At 46.8% G+C, this 24,367-nt stretch overlaps 1 protein-coding gene and 1 non-coding gene across 2 annotated transcripts in view; both read right to left on the reverse strand.

The window, feature by feature from the left end:
- St8sia2 (ST8 alpha-N-acetyl-neuraminide alpha-2,8-sialyltransferase 2) overlaps positions 1-24,367 on the reverse strand; it is a 67,916-nt gene that overhangs the window by 32,416 nt on the left and 11,133 nt on the right. The window contains exon 2 of the mRNA XM_004852721.3: positions 2,640-2,702. Within this exon, the coding sequence (XP_004852778.1) occupies positions 2,640-2,702 (63 nt within the window). The remainder of the gene's footprint in view (positions 1-2,639; positions 2,703-24,367) is intronic.
- Positions 14,608-14,746, reverse strand: LOC147824870 (small nucleolar RNA U109). The gene has a single exon (XR_015441885.1). It is a non-coding gene; the product is annotated as a small nucleolar RNA U109 (small nucleolar RNA).

Genomic DNA, 24,367 nt, shown 5'->3' on the forward strand with positions numbered 1-24,367 from the left:
TAAACCCAATGCTCTATTTTGCTTTTTTTTCAGGTAGAGAAGAAATTAATGTAGGGGTATACCCTGTCTTTCATGAACCTCCCATCTCCATTCCAAAAATATTCCTGACTCCTCTGCTGATATCACTTGTTTTGGATTCAAATATACTATATATAACTGTACAGAGAAACAAAAGGGTTTTGAGTAAGGCAGATGGACTTCTCCTGACAGGCAGGCTGAGAGAAGAAGAAACAGAAAACTTGGCCCTTTAGGATTGCTACTATTTTCATGAAAGGAAGCAGAAGAGGAGGGGAAAGTTTTCCTAAGATGTGTGACTATGGCTACATCACTTTACCTCTCTGAGCTACAGTTTCCCTATGTATAGGAAGAGGGTGTAGAAGAGGAAGATATCTGGCTCGAGCTTCTAGAGTCCTAAAAGGACTGCTGATGTTTCTTGCATCTACTACTGGCTGCTGTCTTGTGAGTGCCAGGAAGAGCCGACAGATTGCATTCCCTTGGTACTGTCTACTTCTGCATGGCCCTGGGCAGGAACTTTGACCCAGGACCAGCTGTCACACACAAGACCCCAAGCTTCACTGCAGTGTACATCAGTAGGTGCATGTGATGGAAATGCTTTAATGCTTGTGATGAGGACTTGAATTCCGAACACGCTGGTTGGTGCTCTCATTAGTAACCAGTGACTGGTGCTTGTGTCTCATGCCTTCAGGTAGATTCAGCCCTCAGGGGCACTCCCCAGAGTGGGGCAGCCCCAGACTCACTCAGGAAATAGCTGCAGGGCTGGGCTCTCTGGAAGCTTGTAGAGGGGCTTGGGCAGAAGCCTCTGGACGTGGGTTCCAGAATTCTCTCAGACACAAGGTAGTGGAAGTGGGAAATGGAATGAGATAAATGCTGGCATGGACAGGAGTTAAGTTTTACCTTGGTCCTATTTGCACCACCATCTCTGATCTTACTGGACTTAACTCTGGCTCCTTGCTGTCTGGCTGGGAGCCTTGGGAAAGTCGCCTTGGCTTTCTGGCCTTGGCCTTCTTGTTTGGATGGATTCCATATCCCCAGGGACTGCCTCTGTTTACAGGTTTTACATGCTCCATGTTGCACAGAGACAGCTGGACTACAGAGGTGAGATTCTTCTCTTCGGTCACTGAACTCCTGGACTCAGTACTCTTCTTGCATCTCTCAAGTGATTCTACAGGTGTGTTAAGCGGCATTGTCTCCCAAGTCCTGAACTTTATCCTCAGTCACACCTGATGCCACAAATACATCCTTGGTGACAGTGACAAGCATGAGCAGTGTCTTGATCGTCTCAGATGCTAGGCTAGATAGACTCTGACATTCAGTAGTTCTAATCCCTCTAAGAAGCCACTGCTTATTATTCTCACCAAATGGAAACTGAGGCTCAAAGGGTGAAATTGCTCGCCTGAGGCCCCAACTAAGAAGCTCAGGAGCTGAAACCCGGACTGACCAGCACCCAAGACTGGCCTCACTTCTCATGGTCAATAAGACTGCACCATGGAAACAGGGGGGCTTGAGCTTGAGAGGTAGTGTCCTCTTTTTTCAAGAAAGAGCCTCTTTCCACAGTAGACCGGAGAGGAACTGAGGGATATATGGCATTCGCCTTCATTTCTACCATTTTTGCATTTGAGCCACAAGATAAGCTTCATACATAGGTCTGAGCAGGTCAGATGCCATTAAAGATCTAGAAGCAATGATGTCTAGGACAGAGGGGTTACCTTCTCAAGTCAGTCATGCGGGGCCAGGAACATACTTGACAGGTCTCATATGGTCAATAGACCTAAAAAATTATAGGAGGGCAAATGACAAACAGTCCTTTGAGTATTATGGGCCTCTCACTTACAGCATGACCAAAAGAAGATATGTAATAAAGCAAAACAAGGACTTCATTTTGACGAGTGGACTTGTCCGTATCAAGTGACTTGGCTCTTGTCCTCACTACTCCTGAACGTGGGCTTGGGAGACAGAAGGTCAGAAGTATGGGACACTCATTGTTGATCGGGAGTGGGGACTTGCAGGCATGGTGTGGCCGCAGCCAGTGGCAAGCCTGGGTCTGCCAGCTTGCAAAGTATTTGCATGCTCCCTTGCCCCAATCTGTCCCCTAGCCAGGATTGTCCCAAAGGCTTCCAGTGTAGCAGTGTCATGTTACATAAGATGCACATCTAATGATCAGGGTTAACATTACTGAGTTGACTCCCTATGTGTTCCAAGAGGCCTTAGCAAAAATTTTGAGTACTTTATTTTCATTTTAACCTCCTGGACCAGCCATTTACCACAGTGAAATTGGGTGAAAGTTTTGGCTTCCTTCAGGGCCTCCATGGCTCAGCAAAAGTGCAAGTTCTAAGCAAGTTTGTTGGTGGCCCATGCTTTACAAAGTGGGTGGGATCTTTTCCAGAAAGTAATTCCTACCCATTTGTGTTTTTCATCTCAGCAGCTTCTAGACCTTGGACTATTTCATGTGATCTTTCATTGATAGCTTCCCCAAAAAGTGATTCGGGAAATGCAAAATCAAAGTGAAACAAAACAGATCTATTTACTAAGTAAGAAGGGCATCATCCAGCAAAGAGGAGAAGCAGATTAATAGCTGCCTTACAGCAAAAACAAATGAACACAAAATGTAATTTACAAACCTATTAGATTTGCTATGTAAGCTGTTCACAGCTGATCTGATTGTACCTCTGCCTCCAGAATTCCTGCAAGACAAAGAAAATGCATTATTTATAAACCCGGTTCTTCCTTGCAAAGCCATCTTCAATCACCAAGAGACCCCACAGCTCATCTGGAGGACTATAGAGGGAGCAGGAGCTCTCAGTCTGGACTCTTCAGAATGGGCAATGCTCTGGTCCCAGCCATAGCCCAAGCATTTTACAGGGAAGTGGGCCTCCAGGATCCTCTCCTGCCTCCCACTTGAACACTTTCAATTAGCACCAAGGCTCCCACTTGTGACTCCCATTTGGGTCTGGAGATAAACCCCTTTGGGATTAGTCTCCCCTGGTTAACATTGCATGATAGCATAATTCAGCATGACTCAGCATCTGCCCTAGTGTGACTCAGCGTTTGCTCTAGTATGACTTAGTGTCTATTCTAGAGCCACTCAGCATGACTCAGATCCGCCTTAGCATTATTCAGCACTTGCATTAGCATGACTCAGCACCTGCTGACTGGCTTCTCTTGCATCCATCCATAGGTGGTGAGATGTCCATCACATTATTTCCAACTTTGAGACACCAGAAGTTCAACAGAGGCAGCAAGGCTAATTCAATCATATCTCTAAGCAAATGTAATTAACAGTTTGCTTTTTAGTGACAGGATAAATAATATTAATGGTGTTATTTTGTAGGAGCTGGGCAGGAGGCAGGTGGTAATAGGGTTCCATATTCCTTTCCCTGGAGCATATGCTTTTGGAGTAAAAGTGTTCTAAGGTCCTTTTCAAGCCCATCTTCTATGCAGTTCTGCCAAACTCTATTGTCTAGCCACAAAGTCCCATCCTGTTTTGCTATCACACAGGCTAGGGGATGAATGAATATATGTGGCCCTGGTACCCCACTTTGTGACCTGCATGTGTTTTAGAAAAGCTACAAATGAGATGACTATTTTCATTAATTAAAAAATTCTCACCCACTGATTTATAAAGTGTGTGGTGTGGGGAAGTACTCTACTTGTTTTTAAAAATTCAGTCTTTCAGTCAAGGTGCTGGTGCACTCCAAAGAAACAATTTAAATCACTGGGGAAGCTATGCATTTGAGGGAACCCTGTCATTTAATGAGAATTCCTTGGGGGAAAGGCTTATCTGCATAGTAGTTTTAAGTGTGGATTCTTTACCTGCTTTCCTTAGTATCAGTGTTCTTACATATGTAACATTGTGTGTATGTGTGTTTATATGTACATGTCCTGAAATACTGAAATGTTTTTCCAACAATTTGCCAATAGACAATTTTCTCCCACTTCATGGGCAGATGACTGGACCATCGGTAAGGCGTCAGGGCTCACCCAGTGTCTCACCTCAAGGGTCCCCTTAAGTCTCAAATGTTAGCCCTGCGAGTCTAGTTCTTCATGGCACAGAGTATCAGAGTTCTCATTTTAATTTCATGCCTGTACTCATTTATTTATTTTGTCTTTCTCCATTTCCCTTTGGAGGCAGAGCTCTTGAACTGCCCGCTTGCAATCTGAGAACATCCTGCCAGCTCCAGTCCTATAACTATAGCCCTCTGCAGCCCAAGGGGTTAGCAGGGTGCACTGCTCCCCACATATCACTGTCCTTTCACACCCCTACCCCGACCCAGCCCTCAAAATCAGCCTTCCTGTGGGACGGGAAGGCCCGCTGGGCCAGATATTAAGTCAAGCACAGTAATTAAAAGCACAGTAATAACTCAAGACTAATGAAAGATGAATGAGACAAAAAGGACCTTCTGGCATATGAGAACTGATGCATGATTTAAAAAAATCATTATCAAGGAGAAATGTATAAATGATTTGGAGTGGTTGGTTAACAATCTGGTGGTGTGATGGGAGGAAATCAGGTGAGTATCCTACCCTAGACAGCAAAATAAATTTCAAATGGATTTAACCAGAGTCTCCCAAAATTTAATCATCCTCAAATCCCTATCACCAGTTTTCCATATCTATTATGCAAAACCATCTAAATTTTAAAGTGGACTCATGTTTAAACAATTCTAAACAATACCATCTGGAAAATACAGTTTCGATGTTATGGTTACATATTCATTTAAAAACTCATCAAACCATTAATACAACAATGTTTACCAATGGAATTCCTAAAAACATCTTACATGATTATTGCACCAGCCTCTGGGAAAGACTGGATTAAACAGGTAAATATGTAAAGGCTGCAAACCATAAGAAATTAGTTTTTAAAAAGGAAGAGAATGTTTACCAAATTCTTGATAAGGACTCCAGAGTGTATTTGAGGGGCTTTTTAAATTCAGAAGGATAAGAAGAAGAAATCATAGAGAAGGTAGACAGATTTGACTTCATAAAAATCTAAAACCCTACTTATTCAAAAAGCAAACCTTAAAAAACCATCTCAGTGCATTTCATCAAATTTATGAGGGCTCCCGGTGAGGATAGCACATCATCTAATTTAATTTTCAAAAATCATTCGTTCAACAAAAATGTATTGCTAATATATTTGGGGGCTCTGTCAAAGCTGACACATGTGATTCCTGCCCCAACAGAGTACAGTTTAACAGATGGTACAAAGATTCATCCCTTTTCTTTTTGAGTCTTTCATCTCCTACCCACTTCATTAAGGTATAATTGTCAGATGGAAATTATGTGTACATTTAGCCCTCTGTATTTGTGGGCTTCAGATCCACAGGCTTAATCAACTTCAGATCAAAAATATTTTTTAGGAATGTCATTAGTACTGAATATGTACACACTTTTACTCTTGTCATTATTCCCTGAACAATACAATATAACAACTACTCACATAGTGTTTCTGTTGTATTAGGTATTATAGGTAGAGAGGATCACTACTTTACATGAGGGGCTTCAGCATCTGTAGATTTGGGGGGTTTCTGTGGCTTGTGTGTCCTGTAATCAGTCATCCACAGATACTCAGGACCAACTGTGTTTAGGAGATACAATGTGATGTTGTGATATATGCATACACTATGAGATGGCTGAGTTAATCTAATTAACATATCCATCACCTCCCATACTTGTCTTTTTTACGATGAGAACAATGAAGATCTACTTGGCAGCAATTTCCAAGTATACAACACAGCATGATTAACAGTAGTCACTATACTGTACAATGGATCTTCAGAACTTACTCACTCTGTCTGATTGACACTCAGTACCCTCAGACCCATGTTTCCTCTCCTTTTCCTCCAGCCTGACAGCAAGGTTTAGAGGGGACTACATGGGTTGCAAACAGCTGGCTCCCTGTCCTTCTTTCTTTCTGGCTAATATCCTGGTGAATATTAGGTCCTTCTGACTTGGGGGATCAAGTATTAGAAGATGTTTTCATATAGAAGAATGATGTTTTCATAACCATCGTTTTCTCTGAGGTTTCCGGCCTTGGCACTATTGGCATTTAGATGGGAACATTTCTTTGCTGGTGAGATTGGAGGCGGGAGCTCTCAGTGTGCTGTCGGATGTTGGCAACATCTCTGACTTCTATCCACTGCATACCAGCAGGACTCCCTCTGTCCTCCAAGATGACAACCAAAAATGTGTCCAAACATTGCCAGTGTCCCCTGGGGTAGGGGAGAAGAAGCGCTCTAATTCCTTTCTGTTTGGAGCCTCTCAGAAGATGAACAATCCACCCGCTACCCCATTACCATCAGCAGCCTGCTTATTCCTGTGACGGTTCTGTGCCAATCCCTAAACCCAACATCTGGGCCTCCTTCCGAACCAGCCTGATTTTCAGTTTTCTTCCACCTTTTCCTTTTCCTCCCAGAGCACTAGGTTCTGCTACAACATTTGCCACCTTCCTCTTGTATTTAATCGTTTCATGGAAGCACAGGTGAGGGGATCTACAGAAATCTCATGCTTTACACAGTCTACGGTCTCTTACAGTTGAGAGCCTGAGGCTTGGGCTTGTGGTCCAGTTCCAGCTTCCTTGGCTTCTTCCTCTCCTGCAGTGTAAGCCCCTGGAGGGTGAGATTAACCATGCACTTTATCTTCTGTGTTCTGACATTTTGACATCTGGGGTCCTGCTGGGTCTAGGGGCAGTGCCCCTCCCAGGGTTAACCAATTCCTGGAGATAGTAAAGCACTCACTTGGGAGTGTTTCCGTCAAATGCTTACCTAGCCAGAGCCAACATCCCACAACCTCATTTATTGGGCTCTTACTTGGGGCCGTTACTGCTTTACCCTCATTGTCCCAAGCCAGATACCAGACAACTAGGGACTGGTAGGGGCCTGTACCCCACAGTGCACAGAATTTAATCATGCTAGCCAAACAAGTCTGCTCACCATCCCCCGCCCAGTCCCTCACCTGGGAACCACCGTGCGGGGTTCTGCTGGCAACCCTCCCTCTGACTCCTGACCCTCCCAGGATTCCCTGGGTAGGCCCCCATGGTATAGCATGGTGTGCCCCATCCTCTGGACCCTATGAGTATGGCGAACAATCTTTTCCATGGCAGTTATCTGATCTGTTGGCCTCCCATACCTAAGTAACAAAACATACATTATGACAAGTGGGACCCTGTCTTGTTCACTTTCTTGGCCTTCCATCTGCCAATGAGGGCTCAGGGAAGCTGAACTTCAGCATTACATGAGATTTTTCTTCTAGACTCCTCCCTGAAGTTTGCATCCCTGGTCATATATATTCATTATGTCTGTACAAGACATCAATTGGCCTCTCTGTTATCCCGAGGATGGAGCAGATCATCATTTAAAGAAAGACTGCAGATGTTTGGCTCTAGAATGAATCTCATGTATTGATAAAGGATTTTTTTTTCTCATTAGGCTTTGTCTCAAATGTTACTCAAATAAGCTGGTGGTACCTGCTTGGTTGAGTGTCAGGAGAAGATGACTGGGTGAGAAAATTTTGCTAAAGATAATTCACAAAGTGCTGAAATCATAGAATCATAGATGCTTAGATCATACAGATGAGAGCAAATATGGGCAAGCATTTGGCACCCTATAAAGCAGTCTGTCAAACAAGGTCTAAGATTAGTAATAACGACTGTCCACTTGACCCCTCTGCAAGATTCTCAGCCACAGTGATGACAGAGGGTGACCACTTTAAGGATCGACATTTTAGAACACCAATTTATTTCCCACTGTGGACAGAATATTCCCTCCTACTTGAGTGTGTATAATAAACTAAGACAATAAAGAAAGATGGTTTGTTAACAAAACATGACAAAACCATGCACAGTTGGATCTGTTGAGTGAAAAGCAATTAGCAAATCTGAGAACTGCACTTGCATTTAGTCTCTTCATCCAAGCCCAGTTCTTCTTAAAACTTTTATTATTAATTTTTTTTTGTCAGTACTAGGGATTGAACCCAGGGAGTGCTAAGCTACATCCCCAGCTCTGTTTTTTCTTAAAATATAATTTTGTTTTGAGACAAGAGTCTTGCTAGTTTCTTATGCTGGCCTCAAATTTGTGATCCTCCTGCCTCGGCCTCCTGACAACTAGGATTATAGGTGTGTACCACCACACCTCACTTATTATTATTAATTGACAAGTCATAAATGTATACAAATGTGTTGTTCTGGTACATATACACCAAGCCCGATCTTTTATAGGCAAGGTCATACCACTGTCTAGCTTCGTTAGAATTTCTCACATCTGCAGGTTTTCACTGGAGATTCAGGCTCAGAAAATGAACTTTCGGGAGCTGACAACTTTAATTAAGAATCTGGACTCAAGCAGTTGATTAGTCTTGAGAGTAGAAGATTAAATGAAAGCACAATTCATGAATTTAGAGATGGCTTTTCCTTCACGTGCTTTTCTTCATTTTGTGCATAAAAACCCCTGGAGTGCCTGCCCACTGACACCCTAGGGACACACTGTAAGCAGGAGGCACCTTGAGCACACGGAGGGAGGGAGGGGAGGAAGAGGATAGTTTGGAATGAGTCACATGAACAGAACTAGGGCTTCCAACAGGGTCAAAAGTTTTGTTTCAAGGAGTTTCCCCCGCATTTTTTATTATGGAGAAACAGACACACAAGTCACCATCTTAACCACTTTAAGCGTACAGTCTGCAGTGAGTAAATGCATTCACAGCATTGTGCAATCATCATTGCTATCCGTTTCCAGAACTGCTTCATCACCCAAACAGAAACTGGAATCACTACGTACCCCCCGCCCCCATGCCCTCTCCTGTAGCCCTGACTCCACTACTCCATGGATTTGCCTCTTCTGGATATTGTATGGGATTGGAACCACACCATATTTGTCTTTTTTGCATCTGGCTCCTTATTTAGTGTCATCTTCAAGGTTCACCTGAGTGGCAGCATGTACTGGGAGCCTGGCATTTGAGGAGGCCAGCATCTCAGAGATGTTCTTTGGGGGGAGACTGCTCCTCTGCCCCCAGTGTTGGTGTCCAGAGCTGAGTGAGTATGACCCTAACAGGAGCAGAGGGCCTATGAGCTGACCAGCATGTGATGGTGCAGGGGCTCCCTACCCAGATCTTATGTGGGTAGGAGATTTCTGAGTTTGCTGCCAGCCAGTTGAGCTCTGTTGCCCATTTCCTCCTCCCTTGGAGTAACTGCCTTGCTTGCTCAGAGGAACAAGGAGCTTAGCTTGAGGGATCCAGCATAGATCATGAGGCTAACAGTGCTCATTTCACTGCCAACTGTGAGCGGGTGGCAGGAGTATGAGTCTAGCTATAATATTTGCAGTGCATTTTGGGTTGGTCACAGTGAGACCATCACCTGCCACCTGGATATGACAGTGGAGACTGGGTCCCAAGTCTCCCAAGGCATCTGATCCAAAGCATCTTCCATAGTCACCACTAAGGAGCCCTTGATGAATGACTTGTATTTTGTCCACCAGAGAGACAGTGGTGCTGTGACCGCTGGGGTCATCAGGAGACCTGAAGTTCGAGGTCAGACTTCCTAAACTCTGTGACCTGGCACGTCTCTGCCATTCATTACCTTCAGTTTTCCCAGCCACATTCCACAGTACCTCCAAGGTTCTGCACCCTCCAGGGTACCACTTGGCTCCCTTTTCCAGACAGCAAGTAATTCAGGCTTCATGAGCCAAGAGGAAAAATTGAAGCTATTATGCACATTCTTAAGTAACAAGAGAGAAAAATTTCCACAAATGTTTTATTGATGAAATTAAAATATAATAATTCAGAACATTTTTTTTGGTACTTAAAAATTTCATTAGATCTATAATGAGAAGAATGTAACTCTTTTTGGGGACTAAGAATTTGCTTAATTGGGTTCAAAATTAGTATTCTTGTCATAATGATGGAAAGGTGGCCCCATGTTCCTACCAAGCCTTCCCTCGACTCTCTGAGACATGTTATCTCCCCTCCTATGAACTCACTAGAACACAACACCCAAATCTCACCCTCTACCCTCACAGTGATAGAGAACTTTTCATATGGGGAAGCAGGTTCAGAGAGCAAGCTCTGGGAAAGATCCCTGGGTCTGGATTCTAGCTGAACTAATCATTAGGTGTTTGATCTTAGAATATTACTTAACTTATCTGGAAGTGTCCAATTTGTTTCCTCAAGTATAGAATGAGAATAGTGTGGACTTCACAGCATTGTTGGATAGATTAAATGAGCCATGAAATGCAAAGACTCAGAACAGTGCACAGCATATCGTAAATTGTTCTACATTAATGTTATTCTTTGATTTTTTCCCCAGTCTTGGTTGGAGGGCCACATGATAATAAGGGGCTGGCTAGATTTGACCAGAGAGCAACAGAACATTGCTGACTCCTGTTCTAGGGTTGAGAAGCAAGACACCTCTTGTTCCCCACTTGGAGGCTTATTTGCTGTATTTCCCCTTGAGGTCATCCTGTGGCTGAGCATGGATTTCTTCAACTCACAGCTTCAACAGGGAGGACCAAGCCCTCCTGCATGGCCAGCTCATTCCCAGGGTGAAAACCACCATGGGCCACACTGAAAGCTGGGACAGGTTGGTCACTTGTGGACTGCCAGCCAGGACCCAGGGTGACAACACAGGGGCCCATATAATAGCTTCAGTTTTGCAGGGAGCAAGCAACCCTTTTCCTATGGTATTTGCACCAAGTTTAGACTTATTCTTTGTGCCACCCATGCCAACTATTGGTCTCTTTTCTCCAGTTCCACACACACACACCTTCTTGCCCATCTAGTCAGGCCTAACAGCTTTACTGATATGCTCATCAGCATTTGGGATGTCTTTGCTATGCAGAACATCTTACCCTTGAGCCAAAAGCTTTGATCATCATAGCCACCGAGGCACCATTGAGCACAATAGCTCTGGAGACGCATGGAGGTTTCCGCCTTGCCAGTGGTGTCTCCGTGGCACTTAAGCTCTCTGGCTCTGGGCTCGGCAGTGCTGCAGTGGTGAATCAGCAGGCTCGCGGTCCTCTTTCTGTCAGCCCCTGATCTTTCATTATTGACTGCACTGCACTTTTCTTGCCACCTCTTCTTCTTTTGCTTTAAGTAGTAGCTTGATTTGATTTATCCATTTGCTTTGATTTTAGCAAACTTTTGCTTGTTAATCAGCTTTCATCGGTGTGCAGAAAGGTACCAGCGCACTCCTGCCTCTCCCCTTTGCTCAGCTTCAAAAAATATCTCCACGAACCCAGGGCTTTGATTATGTTCCAGCCAATTTTCCTAGCCTTTATATATAAGTACTTATAGGCATCTGCACATCAAAATGCAAGTAAACAAGTCACTCGGATGCCAAGAATTTCCCACCATGCTTATTCTCTTTCTCATCATGAAACTGTGGGTCACCTCCAACCAGAGGGGAGACAATATAACTTATCATCCAAACCAGAGCACTTTCAGAGCAAATGGAGAGGCACAAACTAGAGACGAGGCATGAACTGGGGCCACCAATTTATGTGGGACTTGTCCTCCAAGCTACCAATCTTTTTCCCCCCCAATTTTTCCTTAGTATATTATTGAGATCTATGGTAAATACATTCATTGTGGGGGAACTGATACGTACATGGATCCCATCTTAATCCTTTTTACTTCCCCTTCCTCTCTCCTCCCTCCCATCTTCCTCAGCCCCAGGTCCCCTTCTCATCCTTTCAAAGATCAGACTCTTTGATTCACTGATCCTTTGTATTGTTTTTTAGTCTGAATTATATATGGATGTTTAAGATAATGCTGCTTTATAAAATCTCTACCACTCAAAGACCCAGAAACCAAAGCATCCAAGTCTACATATTTATGCTGTTGGCTGGGCTGGAGCTGGTGAAAAGCTGGTAGAGAAGACTTCTATGAGGTGTTCATGGCCTTAGAGTCCCTTTTGGGCTTCTTGCATCCATTCTGCAGCCCATGCTCCACAGTGTGCCAGGGCCTCTTGTTCTGCTTTTGTGTCCTGGTCACACCTGCAACAGGGTGCTCCCTACCCCCAGCTACTATTGCTGCCCCGTGCATGTGCATTCAGCATCACCACTGATGTCCCCAGACCATGCCCATGTCCCAGCCACTCAGTATCGGGACAGGGGACACATTCCTTGCACATGCAGGGAGCTCTAGAGAGGACTGCTGAGTGAAGAGTCAAAATAGTTGAAGGTGGCTCCCTTGGTAGAGAAGAAGATTCAGTGTCCTCAAGGTGAAGCATTGCTTGGACAGGAAGGAGGGAAACCCAGTCTCGCTCCCACGGCCCATCCACCCACATCCATCGAGCACAGGCAGGGCCAAGGCTTTGTGCCAGGTGCTCCTGCTCCCGGGACGGTTTGTGCCATGGATATTCCCAGGGGACTCTTCCTTTCCTTCAAATCTTTGTGCAAATAGCATCTTTGTAGAGAGATCTTCCCTGAGGATCCATTTAAAATATCATCTACTGTCTCCCATGCCCTCGCTGTGGCTCTCCTCACCCCCACCTTCGGAACCCCCAGCTCTTAAACCTTTTCATCACCACGCTCATTTATTAAATGAATTGTCTGACTCTGCCACCAGAAGGTCAGCTTCATGATGGAAGCATGTGACAGTCTTGTTGCTGCCATCCCCAGTGTCAGGCACGGTGCCTCTGGGGGGGTCAGTAAATATTTGTTAATAGAAGGACTCAGCCTCCCTTCCATCTTCCTCTTATTAAAAGAGAGCAGCCAGCCACCTTCTTATCCAAACCCAGTGGCTCCACCTGCATCTGAAATGCATCCCTTCCTGCTTCCTGAGACTTTCTCCTCCATGAATTCAATAGCTCCCTTTAGCTGCATAATAATTTCTGATATTACCCATGGGCCTAATTTAGGTTGGGCTCTGTTCTATTGCATTAGTTTATTTGCACCTCACGATAGCCCTGCGAGGGAGGAATGATTATCCATTCTGCATGAGAAGAAACTGAGATACAGAGCAGGTGAAAGTCTTGCCTGGGGCCACTGGCAGCTACCGAGGAGGGACAACAGGACTGAGCCCAGTATGCTGGCTGAAGAGTCCAGCTTGTAATTGACATGCCATGCTGCTGGCTCACACCTGGTAGCATTTAAATACGTGCTTGCTTAATCTTACCTTAATCTTGGACAACCCTACTTCAATTCTGTATTCCCCTCAGCCTTGTCTCTCTTGTTAGGACTTTAGCAACTTTTTCCACACTCATCTATACCAGCTGTTTCCACACCCTGCCCTCTGCTTGTTTTACACCAATATGGTTCATGGACCCATTATCCTCTCAACAGCGTTCTTGCATGACCACTTCGCAATGCTCTTTGTCAGTCACTCTCTTACTCCAACTCCATTAGTGCTTGACAGTGGCGGCCATGTCCTTCTTCCTGGAGGAAGTGTCCAGGGTTTCCTAGGTCTGGTCCATACCTTCTCTGGGTTATTGGGTGACCCTGGACAGATCTTCTTGTCTTTAGGAAGGGGGAGGCAAATGCCCCTGTACACACCTTCTAAAGGAAATGTGCCATTGGGAGGAGACGTGATGGATGATCCCAGGGAAGGGATGGGACAGAGTCCACAGGGGGCATCTTCAAGATTCCTTCTGGCTCAGAAATCTATTATTTTAAATCATCTCCTGCCAACCCTTTAAGGTTCCCTTTACAATGACATGAAATCTCTCCATGATTCTTACTGTACTCCAATTAAAAGTCTTGCTTTTGGGCTGGGAATTTAGCTCAGTGGTTTTTGCTGCCTGCTTCGCAAGCACAAGGACCTGAGTTCGATCCCTGGTACCAAAAAAAAAAGTCTCACTTTTTCTCTATATTCACACACAGTAGGATTTTATTCTACATTACTTTCTATAGCTTTCTTACAAAATGATAATTTTACAAAATTCCTATATAAAATTTTGTTATGTAATACACATATTTTTTTCTTTTTTTTTCAAACGAAACATCCTCTCACTCCCCACCAAATTTACTCCTTTAGAATGATGCCTCTGTATCCCAGGTGAAATTTTTGTCTCAGTCATTACATGAGCTAAGTGTTACCTGGAAGGACATGCAGATTCAAGAAGACCAATCAAAAATATAACGACTTTATTCACTTGAGTCTTACTATAGGCCAGGCATCGTTATCAGGGCATTTCACTTTCTTATTTCTCTCTCATCTTTAGAAATAAGCCACCTACTGCTAAAAAAAGGAAAGCCATGGGATTTGCCCAGGATCACCTATCCAGGTGGACTGCTCAGAGCAGGGATTCAGATCCTGGTCCACATGTGGCCAAACCTCGTGTGCCTGCAGAACGCAGCCCCTGCACCTGCTAAGTCTTCAACTCCCAGTAGAGGAGGTACTGGAGGAGTCAGAGAGGCAAAGGCTGCTTAACAAATAGTTGTACAACATCTGGCTAATTGGGAAAATAGTGCAGTTAGTCTCCACTTACCCCACACTAATAAAGTGTGACCCAGCCATTAAAAGGATTGCTTGGGGATGGCTTCATATGAAAATTTAGTTGACCTTCCATGGCTCAGTATTTTAGGATCCAGTCTCGACGATCACTGGGCCTTGTGCTGCAGACACAGCATTAACCTCACCTGTCACTTCCCTATTTTTTATTGTAGAAGAAATATGCTACCACAAAACCTCAATGGAAAGGTTGGCAGCCCTGGAATCTTCTCATTTCATTCATGTTGCATGGTATGGATAAGTTCATGCTCTTTAAAGAGAAGCAGAATGCCTGTCGGACATGCCATGCTTTGCTCTTGAACCTGCCTGACAGGGACTTGAAAGGCTTCTGCCCTCCACCTGGCTTTCTTCCCTCCCTTTTGTTCCCTTCTTGATGGACCCACATTCAGTCACAGCATCCCTATTAATGCCAGCTTCTGGCTTTTCATGAGAAAATTCCCGGGGGTCACCTAGGCTGGGGAAGACTTTGAAGTTGGTTTTCTTCTGGGTGTTTGATGTGCCTCCTTCCTGACCCTCCCTGGACCTAGGGAAATGGCAACTCCCTCTGCTCCAGCAGCTGTCATGGTTGCTGCTCGGGAAGCCCCAGGAGCAGATGGAAGCAGGACAGGTGGGACTGTCAGTTGGGGGACCAGAGTTCTCTTTCCCAGTGTCCTCTGGTTTTGCAGCCCTGGATGCCTCTTGCCCTTGACATCCTTTTCTGTAAATCGAGGTCTTGCAGGACCTTGAGAAACCCTGAACAGATGTCCATGCTGTTGAAGGTAATGACCACTGCTCTTTGGAACAGAATAAACCAGCTGCTTCTGTGGAGCCTGGCAGTCCCCTTGGAGCTATGTCCTTGGAGAGTTTGCTGCTCAACAGTGCAGTCAGTTAGGGAGACAGTAAAAGCCATGGAAGAAAATGGTGAGTTAACTGTACTGGAATTGTGTTTCCTGAAGGGTTGCTGGTTTCTTAGGCACTGTGGCAGGGGCTGGTCCATAGAGGTCTGCCTGAGGTTAATCCTGTGCATTTCTCTTCTTCGAAGGAGAAGCACATCTGAAAGTGGCATGAATGGCTGAGAGCTGGGCGCGGTGTGCCCATGGTCCATGGGGCTGTGCATGATGGAACCCCAAGGAGACCTTGTGTGGAGACCCTTGCAGTGTGACCAGGTCCTTCCCTGAGAGGGTCCAATCATGCACTGGGCGCAGGCCAAGTCTCTTCTCTCTTCTCTGTCCAGTGAACTGAGCGAGATGCTAAAGTATCCTGTGGGCATAGACTGCCTCCTCCTCCATCCTGCAGTGACCCTTTTCCAGGCTTTTGTTGTTTCTCTCCAGTTTCACTGTCATCCATTCCCCTAGTATCTTAATCACTTTCTTGTTGCTGGGACACAATACCTGATACCCAGGTATTATTTGGCCTCACGGTATCTAGGGATTCAGTCCATGGTCTGTTGGCTCCATGGCCATGGAGGAGCATGGTAGGAGGGTCTGGCAGAGTAAAGTTGTTTATGTCATGGCAGCCAGGAAGCAGAGAGAGAAGGGAGGAGCTGGAGAGGAGATGCAGCCTTCTAGGCCAAGCCCCCAGTGGCCTGCCTCTCCCAACCAGGCCTTATCTCCAGACAGCTCTGGATTCATCTGTGGTTTAATTCACTGATGAGTATAGATCCCACCAAGATCCAATCACCTTCCAAAGCCCACCTCTGAACACATGAGACTTTTGGGAACACTCTTGATCCAAACCATAACACCTGGATATTGGAGCTGCTCAGAGCACAACTTTAACTTAGTCCATGTGCTGAACCCCATCCTCCACTACTGATCAACAAGCTGGTGACACCCAGATTTGCGCTTGTATGCCTCACGCGTGGCTCCAGACTCAGCGTGTCCTGTCTATATCCACACAGGCCACACACCCCACTTTCTCTCAGTGTTCCTTTGGAGAATGCCCCTTGAGATTATCCATTTACAACCAGGACAGTGTCTACCCTCCACACTTACCCTTACCACGCTTCTCCTTCGAGGGTCTCCTGTCTTGTTCCCACCTGGGGACAGCAGGTGCCAGTGCCCATCCCTCACCCTGGGTCACTGCTGTGACTCCCACCTTCTCACCCTGTGTGCACAGGCTGTCTGCCAGCCCCTCCCACAAAGGACTTCCCTTCTGCAATCCAGAGTGCAGCATGTCCTTCCCTACTATACACTCTTCGGCTTTCCTCATAGGTCCCCTGAGCTTTCAAAATCAAGTTCAGATTCTGTAGCACAGCACAGATGACCCTCTCTGAGCTGGGCCCCTCTAACCTGCTCTTCTTTTCTACCCATCTCCCTTCCAACTCTGCCAAGCCATGGAAGCTTCTAGGATGTGCCAGCCAGTTCCCAAGGTTGTGTCTCTAAATATTGAGCTGTTTTTCTAGAATCCCTTCTTCTCTTTTTCATCCACTGAATTTAGGGAATAAACAGGCAGCCTGAGGTCATATATGGATTAAATATATGCTGGAGAGCCTGCATCATGCTAAACCTTTTAAAAATCAGAGACCAATATTTGACTGGTTATCGGAAAACATTTTAACTTCTGGCTTCCAGGTGATCTGGCAACACTGGGCCATAGTAATTGCTGGGGCTGAGAAGCAGCGGAATTGCTTTGCTGGGGGCTCTGTGCTACCACCCCACTGTCTCCCATGTGACTGCGAGCTGCACTGCTTAACCAGGTGGCCTGGCTGGACCCGGAAGGCATTTGCAATAGACATCCCTGAGCTACCTCCTGTCAAGCAGTGAAACTCAGCCCTTGTCACTTTCTGCATCAACTTCTGTGACTCAGAAGCCCATCTCATGCCAGGTACAGCAGGCCTGCAGGACCTGAGGATGTGTTGGGGGTCCCTTCTCAGTGACAGCAGACAAGATGCCCACTGATGAACTCAAGCGTGTGCACGAGGAGGAACACCCGGGGCACTGTCTTTTTCCTTGTAACGGTCAGAAAACAGAAGGGCTGGAAACGAAATTGGAGGAGATCTATGCTCCTTGACTGCGAAGGTCTGTCTTGCTGGGCTTGCTGGCAGGCCACCTAATAGCACAGGAAGAGGAAGCTGGCCCTGGGCTCTGGAAGGACGCTCAGCCGAAGGTGTCTTCCGATTTGGGACCCATCTCCACCTCTCCCACCCCGTGCTCTGCAGGACCCCAAGGCTCCAGAAGGAACTGTTGGAGAGGGCTTCTGCTCTGAAGGTCCTCTCTGGAAACGGCACCCTGGCTGCCTTGGAGGAAAAGCCTAGAGCAAGGAAAAGGACTTTGCACAGCCAATGTCACTATAGCTGGCAGAGAGGATGGGGACCCCCAAGGCTGCGGGCACGCTGATGTTAGAACCAAGTGTCTGAGTGGGGACTTTGCTTGGATGGACGGTGTGGAGAAGAGCGACAGACTCCCTGCTGCCCAAGCCCTTCCCACGAGGCATTCTTCCTGTAGATTCATTCCTCCATGCTTCCAGCAACCATGGGAGGTGGGCATTTTTATGACTCCTGCTTCGCTGAGAGATGCTACGCATCGTATTCAAGGACCTACATGGAAGAGGGGGCTGCTGGAGGCAAGATTTGAACCCGGCTCTCCCCGACAGGTTGTCTCCAAGTGGGTAACTAGGTGCAAAGGTGGTGATGGTGGTATAGGTAGTCAGAACCAGAGCAGAGTCAAAACTGAGAGAAGCAACCCTAGCAGGGAACCAGAGGGCAGGGCAAGGCAATCCACAAACCTGGATCCCTTCAGCTGGTTCCATGCAAATGTGAGAAGCATCACCATCCAGCATGAATGGAAGAGGAGGGGTAGGAAGCCATGTCAGGGCAGGGGCAGTGGGCAGGGACGTGGGGTTGTCCCCTCTGAATTATGCCTACGGCCTCCTTCTGGGAGGTTCTGACCCTGTGCTTTGAAAGTTTCCAGCAGATTCAGACAGGAAGTTCAGCTCGCAGCAGAAGCTGGGAGGTTGCTTTCTGTCCTAAACACCCACAGGTGAGAGCCACAAAGATGGAAGGAACAGGAAGGAGCCCCCCCTTGGCTTTTCTTGTTGCCCTGAGTGTCAGCACAGACCCCTAGGCTGGGCGGGCCCGGAGGGGACAATGGCAGAGAGGCCTGTTGGGCCCCAGGGAGGAGGGGAGAGTGGGAGCTCTAGGTGGTGCCCGGGGACGACGGATCAAATATCATTGAAGGCGTCACACGAGCAGCTGCCTCAGAGCCTCCGCCCCTTCTCCCATCTCCCGCTATCAATTGCCTGTTTAAAATCTCAAGAAAGAAGACATGAGGTGAGCCCGGAGTGCGGGTGTGGGGAGCCTTTCTTTGGGGTTCAGAATCATCCGGAGCTAAAGAGAAGTCTTGACCTGCTGAGTTCCCCACGTGACCGCAGTGGGTGGGGGAGATTTGACCATATTTTCCTGGACAGATCGAATGCTGTGGTAGAACGTGCCAGTGCCTGAGGGGCTTCACTGGGGCACATGTGGAACTGACAGAGCTTTGGGTAGAGGATGCCCAGGAACTTCTGCCCCCTGACCAGGGTGCGAAGAGAGAGGATCCAGGCTCCCTGCTCTCCTGACACAAATCTGTCAAGAAATGAGGTCACAGAAGAGAACACGCGCTTTGGTGTGATCTCTAGTGCCACCTTAAGTAGCGGAGTTTGCAAAGCGAAGTTTCCCCATTCCTTAAAATGAGTAAACTGTGAAGATGGAGAGAGATGATGAACACAGATATGCAGCTTGGCAGATGCTGTTCTTATTTTAATTTTATTTTTATTATTGTTCTTATTAAATCGCTTCTGAGAAGCAAGTAGGTTATAGCTGTGCTCCTCTCTCTCCACCTTCTTTTTGTTCCAGTTAGCAGGCATTTATTGAGTACCTACTATGTGACAGGCTCTGAACTGGGCTCTGGGGTCACAGTGGAAAAGCAGACACATAGTGCTCAATTTGAAGGTGACTGAAATCTAATTTGGAGACAGATCACACACACACACACACACACACACACACACACACACACACTGATTCCAGCAAGGAAAAGAGTTACAAATACCTACCCATGCCTTGGGTGGTACTGAGAAGAAAACACATGAGAAGCAGAGAACATGCTAAGGGTGTCCTCAGGAGCAGGCAGGGACAGGCTGTCTTAGGGGTAGCATTTATCAGAACCATAAAGGATGAGGGGGCATCGTCCTCGCAAAGCACTGTGGGAAGAGTCTCAGGCAGAGCTTCGAGCGGCCATGATGGGCGAGTGGATCCCAGCTCGTCTTTCTTTAAAACTCATGAAGTCCCGGGCCACCTTCCCCAAAACATAGTCTCTGAACCTTCATCTAATCTCGTCCCCTCCCCTTGGTCCTATTTCCCTTCGAGGCTGTGGCTTTTTCCCAGAGCTTCTCCCCCTCTCCTGGTCTCTCCTCATTTCTTTCTCTCCTTTTTAGAAATTCACTCTTTTGTTTGTAGAATATTCTCCATCTGCCTGCCTCCACCCTGGCCTGCTTCAGGTCTCTATTTGAACCTGTGGCAAGGCCAGTGTCTTTTCTTCAGAATCTCACTCCACCTTACTCTTCTAAGAAAGGGGTCATGTGACTGTCACCAGGAACCTGCTGACGACCAAGCCCACGGGCCTTGAGTGTCCTTGTCCCAAAGGGCCCACTTGCCAGCAGTACTTGCCTACTCTCCTCTCAGCCCTTTGACCATCCTTCTCCATAGCTTTTGTTAATACTTCCAACTCCGAGTGAAGACAGAGACGAAGGCTTTTACTGTTGGGATCTTTGCTACTATGGGAGGTTCCTCTCTACTGACAGCTTCAGGTCTGTTAGTGGCTTCAGGTCTCCATCTCCAGCCCTGACTTCTCTCCTACTTTATTCTCTTAGGAATCGGTCCCCAGTTGCCCACCACCTGGGTGACCATGGAGCTGCTACTTCTCAGCCCTAGTCTTGGTTGCTGTACCTGTAAAATAAAAGGGGAGCGGGCCAGCTGACCTCTTAGGTCCCCATTGACTCCAGCAGTTGGTGACTCAATGATTTTGAAAGATCTTCATTTCCACACAGCCAAACTCATTTCTTAAAGTCATCATGCTTAAAATGAAACTCACCCAACAACCCTAAAACACAGCTGTCCCTCTGGATCCCTATGGTATCTTCCCAGACGTTACTGATGGCCCCCCGAGGACTGCAGTGGTGTCCTCCCTTTTCTGTAACCACAACTCCCCACTCATTCTGCTTTTCCATCAACCCCATCCCAGCCCAGACCCTCAACGCTGCCCCTGTGAGTATGGGTGGTCTTCCCGGCCCTGCTGCCTGCAAGACTCTTGCTCCTCGTCTGTACACAGTTTGTTCAAGCACTTCGAGGGGCCCAACTAGGCCGATGGACCTCATGTGTAAGAGGTTTGTTGGTGATAATGATTCATCCTGGTAGCCCAAAAAGAAGGCTTCCGAAGTCACCAGACAGCTGTGTTTGATAATAGCTGTTCTACATCTTGTTACATGCACAGGTGTTTTTCTAAGACATGGTCTATGGAGCACAGTTTATCCAGAGCAGCCACCCATCTTGTTACAATTCGGCGATTCTCTAAGTGGCACTGGGTGGTGGGGACTGACGATGCTGCTGACCCCATCTTGCCAGTTTATCGAGTGGTTTCGGTGAGATGCGGAAGTGTCCAGCGCAGTGCCTGGAATGAGCAGACACTGAGCGTGTCGGTCTATCTTCCTCTTCCTTTATACTAGACCCTTTTCTCTTTTCATGTAGAGCAGGTGGTAGGGGAAAATAGAGCCGCACCTATGTATTGCTTTGCTCTGAAGTTGCAGGGTGAGAAATTTAGAAGCACAGCAAAAGGATTAGCTATTTCCGGGGAGTCTAAACTCTACTCAACAGCAAGATGTGCTGGGACAGTTGCCCAGTTCCGAGGCCTCAGAGCTAGAGATGGCCAATGGGTTCATCCAGACTGCTCTTTGCAGGTGGGAAACTGAGGCACAGAGGGTTATGTGCCTGCCCTTAGGGCAATGGCACACTGGTGGCAAGTCCACAACAAGAGTCCAGGCTGCCATGCTCTCACCTGCAGACACATTTCTCATTGTCACACAAGAACTCTGTCTCCCCCCAGACCAGTCTCCTCGAGCACTTCTCTGAGCTGTGTCCAGCTTTGCAGGCCAACAGCATGTAGCACAGAACCGGTGAGCACTGGTGTAAAGTGAATCCCACAGCTGTGCGAAGAGACAAAATGCTCCCTGTTACAGGCACCAGGAACCGGGACCAGGGAGTCCTCCTGACACTTGCCCCCAGGGGAAGAGTTGGGCTTTCCCAGCAGACTGGCTCAGGGCACACCGTTTGTGCTGGTTTCACCGAAACGCAGCATTTGAGCGCTGTGTGCTGGGTATACAGAGACGAACAGACAGAAATGGATCCTTCCCCCATGGAGGACCATCAAGTGGAAGATGAAAAAAGGGAATGAGAACAAAAATATGCGGCTACCTCATCCAGACAGAATGAGGCTAAACTCTACCTATTTCTGAGACAGAAAATAAAAACAGCACCACACAATGGGACTCTGATGAAGACTAAGAATCTAAAAGTCAACACATCTTATTCTATTTCGTCTCAATTGATCTCAACTCCCAAATGTTTGAGCTTCAAAAGGTAAGATTAGGTATCATTAAGCCAGCCTGGCCAGCATTGATTAAAAAACCCTCTCCCATGCTCCAGGATCCAGGAGGCGGCAGACCCTCATTAATCTCCTTGTTATCAGGGAGATCTCAGTCTGCCAGCAGCCAGCTCACCTGATTCCCAAGTCTGGCCACATCTCTCTGGTCTTCCTGTGTGGTAGGAGCCATGAATCAGCCTGCTAAGAACACTGACTTAAACAGTGGTGCATTAATCACCTTTCCATTGCTGGGATAAAGTATTTGACGCATACCACTAAAAGGAGAAAGAGTCTATTTTGGTTCATGCTTGAGTTTAGGTTTCCATCCATGGTTGTCTGGTTCCAAGGCAGGAACGTGGTGGAGGGGAATGAGAAAGGGGATGTTCACTCCATTAGCTGCTAGAAGCTGACTGAGCTAGGAAGAGCCAGAGAGGAAGGCACCAGGACCAGATACAGTCCTCAAGGCCATGCCCTTATGACCCACCCAGACACAGGCAGAAGTGCACTCTACTAATCTCCTAGGCATCTCTCAAACCAGCCACACTGACAATCACGAGTAACCACCCCAGGTGGGCCAGTCTTTCTTTATGCAATAGGGGAGAGGCGCAGGAGGGAAATGGGCTTTATCTATGAATGACATAGAAGTCAATGGATTCCAAATCAGACAACTGCAGGAAGGTATCCAACACCTTTCCACGTCTCTCTGTGTTGGTCATGGAGAGAAATGTGTAAATGATTCCAGAATATAGATGACAAGGGACTTTCTGAGCCTCCTTCAAGAAATGAACTCCCTCCCCTTCCTTCCCGGCCTTCCTTTCTCGGTTCTCCTGAGAAGCATCCACTCTGCCAGGAACTGCGCAAGGAGTGGCACTAATGTGGCCAGTGTGGCCCAAGTCTCAAGGGGTCCTGGCTCTTGGTGAGGCACCATCTGCAGGCAGGAAAGATACACAGCGGGGCAGAAGGCCCTCTCGGACCTACATCACTTTTCCTCTCCCAGAGACATGTTGTGCACGTCATTTAAATCATCCACAAGATTGTTTCATTGAAGGCTTTTTATTGAAGTGCCCTGAGCAATTTTCCAAATACGGTAGTGAATTGTTTCTGGAACTCGTTACCTTCTGGGGGATGAACTCATTCATCCTCTGCAGAGGCTCCGCAAGTCGCGTTGGCTTTGTTACCTTCAGGGTAGATAACAGCCTTGGCCAAGGAGTAGAGCTGGCTTTTCCTTTCACAAACTTCATGCATTTTCCGTGTCTACCTTCGTATGTTTTGCTAACTTGACTTTATTGACTTAATATTTGTATTTAAATTGACTCAGTTAAAAGCTTAAATGAATTTATCACTAAAGCCATCTTTCTATCACTACCCTAAATAGAATACCAATATCCCTTGCCCCAAATAGAAGGTAACAGCAAGAATAAATACAATTAGGTTCTTGGCTGCCAGCCTGCCCAAAGGCCGTCTTTATGTGTAAGAGCAGACGGGTTTTAAAAGGTTCCCCCAAACTTGCTCCCTGTTTTCCCCAGAGGCCTCCCCTCTTGATTTCTCCACTTTGTAGAACTGATGGGGGCCTTTGGAGTGAGACTGCAGCAGGGGAGATCTGCTCAGGAATCCCCGGACTCAGGGAACTGTTTCTGTCTGTGCCAACTGTGAAGGGAGGCCGTTTGCCGTGTGCATGGTCACAGCCTCGCCAGGCTCGAGAGGGGGCTCACTGACACAGCTGAGGAGAGCTCTGCTGTCCAGCCTCCCCAGAAACATCCACAAGGTGCGGCAGGCCCGCATCAACGTGCTTTCTGGTCGCACTGCAGCCTCACTGGATTTAGCCCTCGGTTAACACTTCTCCTTGCTTCACGTCATGGACGCTCATGACCTTATCCTGAAGGACAAAGGAAGGGAAGCCGGCTGGTCCACATGGCTAAACTCCCGGCACCCGAGAACATGGCTGGCTAGACCTGAAAATCTTCGAGTCCTTTTTCTGTGTTTATGAAGCAGTTATTCTATTGGAGTCTCAGTTTACCTGTCCATAGAATTTTTTTTGGCTTTTAATATAATGTATAAATTAATACAGTATTTGAAGAGCTTCTGGTGCACACTTGGGCATTCTACAAGTGTCTTTAATAGGAGTTATTATTCATTTTTTGTTTGAGACCATTTAAAGGTCTGAGCTGGACAATGGAGATGTATGGGCAAGTTTCCCCTGGTGAGAAGGGCCAGGGACGCTCCTGGGCCAGGGCCAATGCAGAAGCCAGGGAAAATTATTACAGGTATGTGTCAGTCATTTAACGATGGGCTATGTTCTGAGAAGCATACCG

This window comes from Heterocephalus glaber, unplaced genomic scaffold, assembly GCF_053883595.1.
Source record: "Heterocephalus glaber isolate CG9 unplaced genomic scaffold, H.glaber_assembly_v1.0 deba00001531, whole genome shotgun sequence".
Lineage (NCBI taxonomy): Eukaryota > Metazoa > Chordata > Mammalia > Rodentia > Bathyergidae > Heterocephalus > Heterocephalus glaber.